General features: G+C 38.3%; 1 protein-coding gene across 1 annotated transcript; it reads right to left on the reverse strand.

The window, feature by feature from the left end:
- Positions 1-22: 22 nt before the first annotated feature.
- Positions 23-9,331, reverse strand: LOC103505459 (DNA-directed RNA polymerase II subunit RPB1; the record flags this gene model as incomplete). The annotated part of the gene is made up of 10 exons (XM_026820792.1): positions 9,088-9,331; positions 3,977-4,109; positions 3,418-3,554; positions 3,108-3,266; positions 2,725-2,868; positions 2,499-2,573; positions 2,237-2,362; positions 1,854-1,997; positions 599-759; positions 23-244 (listed from the first exon to the last, which is right to left on the reverse strand). Coding segments are annotated over exons 1-10 (1,379 nt in total), but the record flags the coding sequence as incomplete, so codon positions are not given.
- Between the last annotated feature and the right edge of the window lie 4,594 nt (positions 9,332-13,925).

The raw sequence follows: 13,925 nt of genomic DNA on the forward strand, positions 1-13,925 counted from the left end.
AGTAAACTAATAAATAACTCACTTGTCCATATTGAACGGGGTGACAATCTCAGGGAAGGTCATGTTCTGTGCAATAGACCGGGGTACACCAACCTGGTCTATACGTAAGTTAGGATCAGGTGTAATAACAGTACGCGCCGAGAAGTCTACACGTTTTCCCATGAGGTTACCTCGGATACGACCTTCTTTACCTTTGAGCCGGGCCTTGATAGCTTTCAGTGGTTTACCGGATTTCTGCATCGCTCTGAAACCGAAATAAAAACATGTTTTATGAATTGAAGAGTCTAAATCTAAAGACGAAAATTGAGTTTGGATCAGAACATATTTTCGATGTCCATTGAAAAGTATTGGTGGGACTATGGAAAAACTACCTGACTCGTTTGTGTCATGGTCCCGGCAATGGCCTGGTAAAGAAGAATGCGTGGCTTCGATCCCAGCCTTGGTATGGAATTTTAGCCTCATTTATTTGAGAATTTGACCATATATATTAGGTAACAATCTCGTCTAGTGGTTACCTACCTTTTACTATTGTGATTATTATTAAAACTTGTGTATCTTGATGAATAATGGAGATATCAAAGTCAAGTCCCCTACATACCTGGGCAGGCCTGGCATATCATTATCAGTGAGCGTGGCCACATGGAATTGCAGCATCTTGATATTCTCGGCTATCACATGTGTGGCCGCCCCTGAGCTCTCATTACGAATCAACTCGTTGTTACACTTGATAATGTCAGCCAGCTTGTGAGTCAAATCATCCTGGGGGAGAAAAATATTGGATTATGAGAAAATCTTGGTTATCCTTAGGTTTATTATTAAAGAGGAAGGGAAGCGGTACTTCCAAAGCTTCCGTGAAACACACGCCACTAGTCACTGTACTTAGCATAGTGTGGAATGCTGTTGTGTTTATCCCGGTATGCTATCGTATGTGTGGCATATCTAGGGTGACCATATTTTTTTTGCCCAAAGCGGGACGCAGTCCTTTTTGGACGAAGGGGGGGGGGGTGGGGGGGTACAAACAATTTTTATACCCACCTTATCCTTAGGGTGACCATATTTTTTTTGGCCCAAAGCGGGACGCAGTCCTTTTTGGACGAAGGGGGGGTGGTGAGGTACAAACATATTTTATACCCACCTAGATATGTTTGTATACCCACTTAACTAGGTAGGTATAAACATAAAAAACACAAAGAACTACATTTTATTTTCAAATACTTTGATACATAATATTGTACAATGTTGGAATCGTAAAATGGATTTTTTCCCGAGCTCATTGCTCTCAATGATTTTATTTTCAAATACTTTGATACATAATATTGTACAATGTTGGAATCGTAAAATGGATTTTTTCCCGAGCTCATTGCTCTCAATGATAATATTAGGTTCGGACCAGCTAAAGCGGGACAATATCGGGACTTTGGGCGAAAGCGGGACATTTTAGCGTCCCCAGAGGATTTCTCGGGACAGCGGGACCAGAGGCTCCAAAGCGGGACTGTCCCGCCGAAAGCGGGACGTATGGTCAGCCTAGGCATACTACGACATAGACCACACGAGAATTTGTAATGTAACAGTTATTACATTGCTAAGGCCAGTCATTCACTATCAGGTAGACCTGACAGACGGACCTTTTCAGCCGTACCTGTTAGTTCTACCTGATAGTGTGTGTGTGCTGTGCTTATCAGGCTTATCAGGTCTACCTGATAGTGTGTGTGCTCATCAGGTATAATGCCTTAGTTGGGATTTAAACAAGAAATAAGAAAAGAGAAAAACATGGAAACATTACGTAGATACCTAAGCCTTTTTTTTTTTTTCTTATTCTAGGTATACGAATTCTAATAATTTTCTAAGCAAACTAGTAAAACACCCTTACCTGTGAGTGGTATCTTCTTTTCCTGTGAATCTTCATTAACATGTTTCCATTCTGCTGTCAAATCCAATCCAGAACGTCTGATGTTTGGTTGATATCTACCACAGCCACCATGACCTTGCTTCTTATTCTGTGAGAAAAGAAAGGAAAAATGTCTTGGAAATCATACATAAATCTGGTGAAGTATTTACTAAAAACAAGCTTTCAAGTGAAATATTTACTTCAAATTATTAGAACCTGAAAAAACTAAACTTCACTTACAAAGACTGGACACAAATCAATTAAGAGGGAAATAATTTTTGATCAAGGGTGGGGTTAAACTTCTCTGTTAGACATTGGGGTCACATCTAGTCATAGAGTGATTCTTACCTGTAAACTATTGGGGTCTTCAGTACCATCTTTGTTAATGTCCATTTCATCTCCACCCTCACAAATATTCTTGCCCTTACACAGGTCATAAATAAATGCTTGTCTCCTTCTGCAAATTATTAGAACCTGAAAAAACTAGACTTCACTTAAGTACAAAGACTGGACACAAATCAATTAAGAGGGAAATAAATTTTGATCAAGGGTGGGGTTAAACTTCTCTGTTAGACATTGGGGTCACATCTAGTAATAGAGTGATTCTTACCTGTAAACTATTGGGGTCTTCAGCAACATCTTTGTTAATGTCCATTTCATCTCCACCCTCACAAATATTCTTGCCCTTACATAGAGGAGTAAAAAATAATGCCTTAGTTGGGATTTAAACAAGAAATAAGAAAAGAGAAAAACATGGAAACATTACGTAGATACCTAAGCCTTTTTTTTTTTTTCTTATTCTAGGTATACGAATTCTAATAATTTTCTAAGCAAACTAGTAAAACACCCTTACCTGTGAGTGGTATCTTCTTTTCCTGTGAATCTTCATTAACATGTTTCCATTCTGCTGTCAAATCCAATCCAGAACGTCTGATGTTTGGTTGATATCTACCACAGCCACCATGACCTTGCTTCTTATTCTGTGAGAAAAGAAAGGAAAAATGTCTTGGAAATCATACATAAATCTGGTGAAGTATTTACTAAAAACAAGCTTTCAAGTGAAATATTTACTTCAAATTATTAGAACCTGAAAAAACTAAACTTCACTTACAAAGACTGGACACAAATCAATTAAGAGGGAAATAAATTTTGATCAAGGGTGGGGTTAAACTTCTCTGTTAGACATTGGGGTCACATCTAGTAATAGAGTGGTTCTTACCTGTAAACTATTGGGGTCTTCAGCACCATCTTTGTTAATGTCCATTTCATCTCCACCCTCACAAATATTCTTGCCCTTACACAGGTCATAAATAAATGCTTGTCTCCTTCTGCTCTGACCTTTGGTTTTGAGGACAACATCTCGTACTTTGGGGTGACTCTGAAAAATTATATTAAAATAAACAAGTTATTTCAAATCTATTTTCTAACTGTCACTATGGGGCGGCTTGTCCAATTTACTGAAAATTACCATTTCCCATGTTACCAATCAAGTGAAGAAAATTTACTACAAATGTATGCAATTTACTTACTGGACTGACAAGAAGTTTCGAACAATAAAAGCATACACAGCGGAGGATTTTGATTGTCTTGGTGACAAATCCCACATGGAACACTGGTTTGGCTAAATCTATGTGACCAAAATGTCCGGGGCATTCAGTCATATTTCCTGTAAATCAAGAAGAAGAATTGTTAGGGTTCTGAATTATCTAGAGAATTCCAGCAGGCTTAGAGAATGAAGCTTCTCAATTTGAAGGTGTGTCTACTAGTTCAGGCTCCCTAAAGAAATTGAATTAGTATGCAGAATTCCAGCAGGCTTAGAGAATGAAGCTTCTCAATTTGAAGGTGTGTCTACTAGTTCAGGCTCCCTAAAGAAATTGAATTAGTATGTAGGTACATTCCATTACAATAACAATTTCAATCACAGATAATAATAGCCTAATAAGTAGTCAATCAAACTTGAATGGTAACAACTATTCCAAACAGGATTTATTACAAAAACAATTTCAATCACAGATAATAATAGCCTAATCAGTAGTCAATCAAACTTGAATGGTAACAACTATTCCAAACAGGATTGGCAGAACTAACCTGCACATGTTTGACACCTAGAGGATCTATCAATCACTCCTTGTCTGGGATCCATGAGACCTCCAAGTTTGGGTCTTCCACCCTCCATGGTCTCGGGAAATTTGATACCACCTTCTGTGACTGACATTCGTCTCTGCAAATGAGTAATAAAATGGACAAATGTGAGAGGAATATTTAAATGGTCACAAGTTCTCACACCAAAATTGTACACAATAGCTTCTGTAAGGGAACTGAAACATATGAAGATTGATACCTAGCAGAAGTCCTCCATTGAATTGGGTTTACCAGCTAAAGGGTTCAACTTCAAAGCTGTAACTGTACAATTCATTTGAACTAGTTCTGTTACTTACTTTTACCATAACCATCATTCTTTGGTGCACTAGCCTAAAAGTGCAATTTGGAAATGTTAGAAAAGTTCAGAATCAAAGTTAGTCCCCAGAGTGTATGTAGAATTTTGCTACTCAAGGTTGATCAGTGAACCAGGGGTTACCACAGCAGCTGTTGGTGTGCATAGAAGGAGTCTTGACCTCGGGCCTTTCAACAATACCTAACAACCAGAGCACAGGAGCAATTTCACAAAGTGGTGCAATCGATGCTGAATGTTTACAAAGATATTTCTGAATGACTAGAATCACAAGTTCTCACACCAAAATTGTACACAATAGCTTCTGTACAGGGACTGAAACATATGAAGATTGATACCTAGCAGAAGTCCTCCATTGAATTGAGTTTACCAGCTAAAGGGTTCAACTTCAAAGTTGTAACTGTACAATTCATTTGAACTAGTTCTGTTACTTTTACAAAAACCATCATTCTTTGGTGCACTAGCCTAAAAGTGCAATTTGGAAATGTTAGAAAAGTTCAGAATCAAAGTTAGTCCCCAGAGTGTATGTAGAATTTTGCTACTCAAGGTTGATCAGTGAACCAGGGGTTACCACAGCAGCTGTTAGTTGGTGTGCATAGAAGGACTACGAGTCTTGACCTCGGGCCTTTCAAGAATACCTAACAACCAGAGCACAGGAGCAATTTCACAAAGTGGTGCAATCGATGCTGAATATTTACAAAGATATTTCTGAATGACTAGAAAGCAAAGATAAAGACTTTGGTGCAATTAATGCTCACTTACAATTTCATCGGGTGATAGGATCCCGAATTGCACCTTCTTCACGCACCGCAAAGGTGCCTTGGAATCTGCCATCGCCATGGTTCAAGGGTGTAAATAGATAGGTCTAGCTAAAGCTAGCCTATCCAGAGATGTAATATGAATCAAATTAAACCGTACAGTGGTTAGATCATCATAAATTAACGAAAAACAGAATAAAAATCGACATTCAAGGCCCTGTGACTTCTAACCGTGTCGCGACAAGAACTTGGTTCGGCTGGAAATCGAACGAGGGACGTTTGTAGTGGTGGCAGTTTTACCCTCTATTCGGTGACAAGCTCTCTAATGGTTTGTCCACATTCGAGGCGAAAGGCGAAAACGTAAAATGAAAGTTTTGTTTTGATTTTTTTTTCGCGATTTTCGTTTTACTTCACTATTGTGAAGTTGTCAAAACCTACAACAACTTTTTACTGCCAGCAACCGAAAATCGGCTTCACTTGAGTTCAGTGTAAGATGTCGAACTTTATGTCCCAAAAGGTCCCCAGTCCAGAAACTGACCACTTGACCACACAGAACGTTGCTTAAATGTTCGACATTCGCGACGCCTTCCTTTCGAGGCGAAAACGTAAAATGAAAGATGAAAGTTTTGTTTTGATTTTTTTTCGCGATTTTCGGGATCTAGCACAGGGGAGCGTGTTGAGGACGAGATTTTTCGAGAAAAATCCCATGACAACAGTAGGGGGATGGGATTTTAGTTTTCATAAAACGTCATACCCTATGACAGGGCAGCAGCTGCCATAGTATCGTCTGTAGGTGGAGACAAACTGTCGGAATAGCTACAGCACGGATTCCTACGTCGAGGCGAAAACGTAAAATGAAAGTTTTGTTTTTTGTTTTGATTTTTTTTTTCTCGCGATTTTCGTTTTACTTCACTATTGTGAAGTTGTCAAAACCTACAACAACTTTTTACTGCCAGCAACCGAAAATCGGCTTCACTTGTATCCAGATAGAAACGGAGCTAACCTTCTTGATCATGTCGTAGATAATATAATCAAATACAAGAGACAGTCACTGACAGTGATTCATATACCAATTAAAAGCTCATATTGTTGTCTTCAAGGGATCTCCTCGGTTTTCTAGTTGGCCCTATTTTCAATTGAAATATCGTTGATGTTGAATAAATCCCAAAGTCAATGTGTACCGAAATTTTCGCACGTGAGTGTATTATATTCAACAAGCGTATTGACATTCAATGATGAATTAAATCTGCATGCCTTTTGATACAGAATTTCTTTGAGAGAAAAATCATTCAGGATGACTGGTCAGAATGACGGAGGAAAAGACCAGTCCTGTTATCTTGAGCATTGCAAACTGGTTCAACAAACTTAGTAAGTTCTTAGTTTGACTTTTTTTACCGCCAAACTTGAAGCAGAAATCGTCAAGTTAAAACTTATGAGCTCACTTCTTCATGCTACGAGTATGATTGCAATACACAGCCTTTTGATACAGTATTTCTTTGAGAGAAAAATCATTCAGGATGACTGGTCAGAATGACGGAGGAAAAGATGTCAACGCCCCCATTTTGCCAACAGCATAGCAAAGTAAACTTTCGAAGATAAACATTTGCTTAACTATTTCTCCGGATTGCGACACAGACCAAGATTATACGGGAATACGGGATGGACATGTCATGTCGAACAGTTAAATAATAATAAACGCTAAAATGGACAAGATCATGAGACCACACGGTAAGATCCGTGTTAAAATAATCGCAACCCTATCTCTACTACGATAATAAGCGGACCACATTAATAAAACATCTCGATAAGACAATTTTACCATGGATATATGTATAGAATGTCTACGACCAAACCGACTATTGGTACTCTTAAATGAGCTAAGCGCCAAAATTTCGAAATTTATTTCATTGTGGATAAACACTCGCAATAGGAGCTATGAACCAAAGCACCAAACCTTCGTTTTGTAAGAGGCCTGTTCAAAAAGACAGCCCCTATTCCTTCACAGAGGCGAACTGACCACCTAGTCCACCTAATTTTACACCAATATCTGAAATTACCCACTCATTAGCTTTACCTTAAAGATCATCCCAAATCATGTTCTGAATTGTGTTGTACAAATGTCTAAATCAGATTCCTAGTTGATTATCATTAAAACAAGGTCACTGTTGATAAAATTTAGTGGGAGGGTAATTCCATCAACTCCACTAATCCCCGGAGTACATTTTTCCTTCAGTTTGCCTGCAAGTTTGTTTCACTACAACTTCCAAACGGTTAAACCACGATTTCGATAAAATTCATTAACAATAGTCCGTCCCTTATACCTTTTTAGTCCGTCCTTCCTTTATTATTACAATAGTAATAAAAAGGTATAAGGGACGCTGAAACAAGATTATCATTTCCGGTAGGTAATGTTTAGATTTTTTTCCATGTTTTGTCAGACAGGAACCTACAACATATTTTTTGCCTGATGTGATGTGTTCAGAGGTCTGATCTGTTTTTTTTTTCCCCCTCTTCTTTTCTTTTTATAGATTTCTATGTAACTTTTAACTCGACGATGTTTCCTTTCACAGGTTTCTTCACCATAACTCTCAAAAGGTTTGTCCGATTTTTATCAAGAAGTCAACAGATACCTGAAATTTTCTTAGTAAATTTTAGGTCTAAATGGACCTTTGGGGCCGTACCTATACAGATCCTATATCTCAGTGAGTTCTACGGTTCACTGAACTATTTATTAGTCATTTTTTAACCATTTCTTTTGTCTCATTCCAACGAACCAGAAGTCAAATAAAATTTGACTAATGTTCAGATTAATATTCAGAAGTATTTATGCCTCAGGAACATTTTTAGAGATTTTGGTGACATTACAGAGGTCACTGCACCAAGCCTTAAATTCAACTCAATAAAGCTGCAGAGGATTTTGAATTTTATGACTTTCTAGTATCTTCTCAGCTAGTGGATAGCTGTAGATAATAATCTAATAATAGGCTGTTGAGTGGAAGCTAACCAAACAGTAATGATTGTAATGAACAAGGTTTAAAGTCGAAGTTATTCTTAAATCTCTAGCAACTAGTTCAAATTTTATTTTGAGGCATACTTATTACGGGATGGGCATGCTACGACACAGACCACACGAGTCAAAGAGTAGCCGCTATTTCATGGATTCCAAATAAAAACGGCGGTGAACCACACATTTCTTGAAATATTTCAGCACTGTCTTCATTTCTTGCGCAAAGTTCATATTGACGTCTTCCTCATCTTCTTAATGAAGACCATTACGTCAAGTCAACCTTGTCAGCGTCCAATCCAGTAACCTTCTCATTTATCGCGTCTATGTGTCAGTGTCATTTGGAACACGGATGCCTTTTATGTGAGTTCTACTGTTTTTATAATATCCAAGATTCGGGTGTGAAAAAATTGCTGAGAAACGCTTATGCGTAGATTCTGATAATTGAAGTTACAAATCAAATAGACCAGTACAAGTAAATACATAGTATGTAGTAGCACATATATCATGTACTTGCTAACTAGTGGCTTTCCTTCATTGATAATTTCATATCCATGTTGGATAATAGGTCGCGGTTGTATCAGAGAGGCGAGTATATCATGTACTTGCTAACTAGTGGCTTTCCTTCATTGATAATTTCATATCCATGTTGGATAATAGGTCGCGGTTGTATCAGAGAGGTACAACCCTACCTAATTAAATCGTTGTTGTTTTCGCATTCTTTAAGAACAGGGGTGGCCAAACCGGGAACCGCGGTTCCCTTGCGGTTCCCAAGGGAACCGCGAGCCCATTTTGAGGGAACCGCAAGCTTGTTTTGAGGGAACCAATAATAATAATAATAATAATAAAAACGGGAAAAAATAAAAGTGTAAATGTACCTTATTGAGTACCTAATGGAGATATTTTGAATATTTTGGTAGGTAGGATATTTCTGAATGACTAGAAAGCAAAGATAAAGAGTTTGGTGCAATTAATGCTCACTTACAATTTCATCGGGTGATAGGATCCCGAATTGCACCTTCTTCACGCACCGCAAAGGTGCCTTGGAATCTGCCATCGCCATGGTTCAAGGGTGTAAATAGACAGGTCTAGCTAAAGCTAGCCTATCCAGAGATGTAATATGAATCAAATTAAACCGTACAGTGGTTAGATCATCATAAATTAACGAAAAACAGAATAAAAATCGACATTCGTGACGCCTTCCTTTCGAGGCGAAAGGCGAAAACGTAAAATGAAAGTTTTGTTTTGATTTTTTTTTCGCGATTTTCGTTTTACTTCACTATTGTGAAGTTGTCAAAACCTACAACAACTTTTTACTGCCAGCAACCGAAAATCGGCTTCACTTCGTAGTAAACTCACGAAATCTCCCAGTTTCACCCTTGTTTTACCTCCGTGAGTCCTGTCAAAAAATGGCAGGACCTTCTTTTGACAGGAAAAAAATTGACCTTTTGAGTACCCCTGATGTATTTTATTTTCGGTTATTTTGAATCTGTTGCTAGCTGCTCTTAAGGCCTAGACACACCAAAAAACCGCTGAGTATTACAACCCATGTTTAAATGAGAGCTGACACACCAAAACCGCTGAGGTTTCCCGCACGGCGACCGCTGCGGTTTCCGAGACCTAACCTCAAACTTCGATTTCTTCAAAGGAAATCAAGCCAGAAATGCCGTGCGGTTTTGCGTTCTTTTTTGTTTGTTTACATTTTTTGCATCCATAGAGGAAAAGCATTTCTTTGGGTATCCCGGGACTTTTCAAATTTGTTGAAAGTTGGAAAGTTTCCAAGACTCTATAATCCTTCAGGTTGTTGCCAAAAACCCAATACACCATCCGAGAGAATAGGCTGACCGTCTCTTGAGTCACCCGCACATTGGCACAATGCTTCCACAGCTACTTTTATTAGTCTCAACAGTTCCCCATGGATAACTGAAGTTGAGCGTTGCGCTTGGTTAGTATCCAAATAGGTGTGACGATCTGGACAATCGCGTACTGCTGGCTTTTCCGGGCCCCACTCAGACTGGGTGAAATTAATATTAAGGTGTAGATGTGTCCGAACACAGTCGACTGGCCGTCGATCGACAAGGAGAAGCTATGTTATCGAGGCAATGTAGACGGTTCCGTCGATCGACGACCAGTCAACTATATGTGGACAAACCATTAGAGAGCTTGTCACCGAATAGAGGGTAAAACTGCCACCACTACAAACGTCCCTCGTTCGATTTCCAGCCGAACCAAGTTCTTGTCGCGACACGGTTAGAAGTCACAGGGCCTTCCCTCTAACCAAAACGAGCGTCCTAATCACTGCGCTACCAAAAAACATAGCAGAGGAAGCAAACGAACAAAACAAACACATCTCATCGCATCATCAAATATCAAGATCTGACTGACATTCATAAGATTCAATTCAAATATTGACTTTAATGATGTATTGTCAAACCAACATGAGGGTTATTGCCGGTGAGGGACGAACTTTGCTATGGTCACTACTTGCGGGATAAAAAATAATAAAGATTGGGTGGAAAAGCGCGGTTCAGAGAATCATAAATCTGACCATCTCAGCTCGGATCTACATTACATTGAACGATCGAAGTAATGTCAAAGTTTCAACGGGAACATTTGCCTTGTTCGTCTGTGTTTTTGTTTGTTTCACCATAACTCACGAACAACTTGTCCGATTTTGGTGAAATTTGGCAAACCATGTCTTTTTCAACCCATAAGCATAGGTGATTCTAGTTAGAATAAGTTAATTAATAGAAATTTACTCACTAGATTTGGAGTTATAGTCCCCCCCCGTAGTGTCTCTTTTCTGAGTTCAGTGAACGCCTAGAAAATTGTCGAATGACCAAGTTAAAACTTTATGGAAATGAAGCCCACAGAGTATGCAAAACCCATCGGCATTGATCAATAGATCTAAATTACCAATTAAACCATTCTACTTACCGACACACAAAGTTTGATAAAAAGTTTCAGCTCGATTAGACACATAACATTATTGTGTATTGGAATTCATGAATAATTTAGGGATTCAGCCTAAATGTAAATAAATCAGCCGCGTGTATATGGGTAGGTAGTAGGTATCATTTTCGAAAAGTGTAAGTAAAGTAGTAAATTACACAGCATGTGGTATTAGTTAGAATTAATTTCCGATAAGTAGTACGAGTAGGTTGGTATGCGTAAAAATACCAATTTGTGATCGATCATTCGGCTACCAATTTTTGGTCTGTTCCAAACACAATGTCGAAAAAAAGTTGGAAATTGCAGGGCATTGAACCTGAAACCTTGGATGGCATGCTGCTCTTCAAGTAAAGTTCACCCCGGCAGGAATTGAATTAGGCTGACCATTAGTGGTGTAGTGGTTAACGCGTTAGATTTCGGATCTGGAGGTTAGTGGTTCGAGTCCAGGTCAAGTCATAAATTTTATCTAGTTGAGGAATTTTATCTAGTTCTAATAATTGAGGTGATCGATACTTGTGACAAGCATTTATGCGCAACGCAATTAAAAAATCCTTTCCCAGTTAATTAAGCTGGGTAAAACGAAGTAATACTGTCAGGTAATGGAGCAATATCGACAATATATAGGCCGAGAAAGTTCAACCGGTTCTGTGGAAACTTCTCCATCCCAATCAAACCAGTTTCCACGCGGTCACCTTGTCAGGTCAACTTCTAGGTAGAATCGATACCCGGAAACTGACAGAGAGATTTCCACCCTACAATACCTACCTTTCCCTCTAAGTGTACACAACTCGTGCCACTTCCGACTATGTGGACTGTGTAAGTAAGTGGAAATTCCGATCTTCCCACCAAAAAGAAGAAGAATGGTGTTTGTTTGATAGAGGTTTACCGTCACTATGAGTATCAATCAAATTCCACCCTACAATACCTACCTTTCCCTCTAAGTGTACACAACTCGTGCCACTTCCGACTATGTGGACTGTGTAAGTGGAAATTCCGATCTTCCCACCAAAAAGAAGAAGAATGGTGTTTGTTTGATAGAGGTTTACCGTCACTATGAGTATCAATCAATTTTATTTGTACAAATATAAATTGTATGTGGTACAATGTTAAGACTACGTACTAAACTAAACTAAAACTAAATCTATAATAATATAAGAGTAGTGGTAGGTACCTACAGCTGCTAACCTCTATAGTGAAGGGAGTTTTACACTTACTTAAATAACAGAAGGAAGAGAAAAATCTGGTGTGACCATTACACGTCAAAAGAACCAGATACCTACTGACTGGAGTAAAATCTTCATCCAGGTAGGTTTTATCAACCACCTTAAGAGACACTTGTTACTGTGAGTTTCCTGAGTTTTTTCAATCATTTTATTTAAACTTCCATCTTTTCTAAAGTAAATTTGTGTCCTGAAAACAACCCCACAGGCTCCAAAATAGTTGTTGAATTGTATGTGGTACAATGTTAAGACTACGTACTAAACTAAAACTAAATCTATAATAATATAAGAGTAGTGGTAGGTACTTACAGCTGCTAACCTCTTTAGTGAAGGGAGTTTTACACTTACTTAACTAACAGAAGGAAGAGAAAAATCTGGTGTGACCATTACACGTCAAAAGAACCAGATACCTACTGACTGGGGTAAAATCTTCATCCAGGTAGGTTTTTATCAACCACCTTAAGAGACACTTGTTACTGTGAGTTTCCTGAGTTTTTTTCAATCATTTTATTTAAACTTCCATCTTTTCTAAAGTAAATTTGTGTCCTGAAAACAACCCCACAGGCTCCAAAATAGTTGTTGGTTCTTAAGGAATAATGTAAGAATGACAACACAATTGACTCCAAAGATAACAGCTAATCATGTTTCTAACACATCAGTATATGCTTGGTGAGAGCCAAAACTGGATTGTGGATGAAGGACATAACTTATAGAAATCTAGCGTTCCAAAGGAATTTTTTATTTGAAAATAAAATTATGAAATGAAATCATCATCAACAAGTTTGTTCTCAGAAGGACTTCGTTTACTGGTTTTACAGGTTTCAAAGTTCATGCTTTTCAGCAATGGTCAAAGGTTAGCAGTTTAGCAAACACATAGACGTCATAGACAGTTAGGAATGTACAAACAGATGGATTTTACTTAGGTAGATATCAGCTATCTTACATTACCCACTTCCAAGATAAAACTTATACAAGAATGCCTGCATACATAACTACCAAAAATATTATCAAATAAAGTACACAATCCTGTTTAATTCTTACTTTCCTTATCCTACACCCATTATTCATCAAGATAACCAAGTTTTAATAATAATCACAATAGTAGACTCTTGACTGAAAGGTAACCACTAGACGAGATTGTTACCTATATATGTGGTCAAATTCTCAAATAAATGAGGCTAAAATTCCATGCCAAAGCTGGGATCGAAGCCACGCATTCCTCTTTACCAGGCCATTGCCGGGACCATGACACAAACGAGTCAGGTTGTTTTTCCATAGTCCCACCAATACTTTTCAATGGACATCGAAAATATGTTTTGATCCAAACTCAATTTTCGTCTTTAGATTTAGACTCTTCAATTCATAAAACATGTTTTTATTTCGGTTTCAGAGCGATGCAGAAATCATGACTTGACTTGGACTCGAACCACCAACCTCCAGATGCGAAATCCACCACGCTAACCACTGAGGTTGTTCTTTCATGTGTGTCACTAAGAAAGAAAAGAAACATCAATTCAATTTGTAACTTCCATTTTTCTTTCAGGAATTGTGATAAACATAAATGCTTGTCACAAAATGTCGTTCCCCGCTTAATGAACTTCGCTAAATTTTATGACTTGAATTGGACTCGAACCACCAAGCTCCAGATCCA

This window comes from Diaphorina citri, unplaced genomic scaffold (assembly GCF_000475195.1).
Source record: "Diaphorina citri unplaced genomic scaffold, Diaci psyllid genome assembly version 1.1 scaffold176, whole genome shotgun sequence".
NCBI classification, from domain to species: Eukaryota; Metazoa; Arthropoda; class Insecta; order Hemiptera; family Psyllidae; genus Diaphorina; species Diaphorina citri.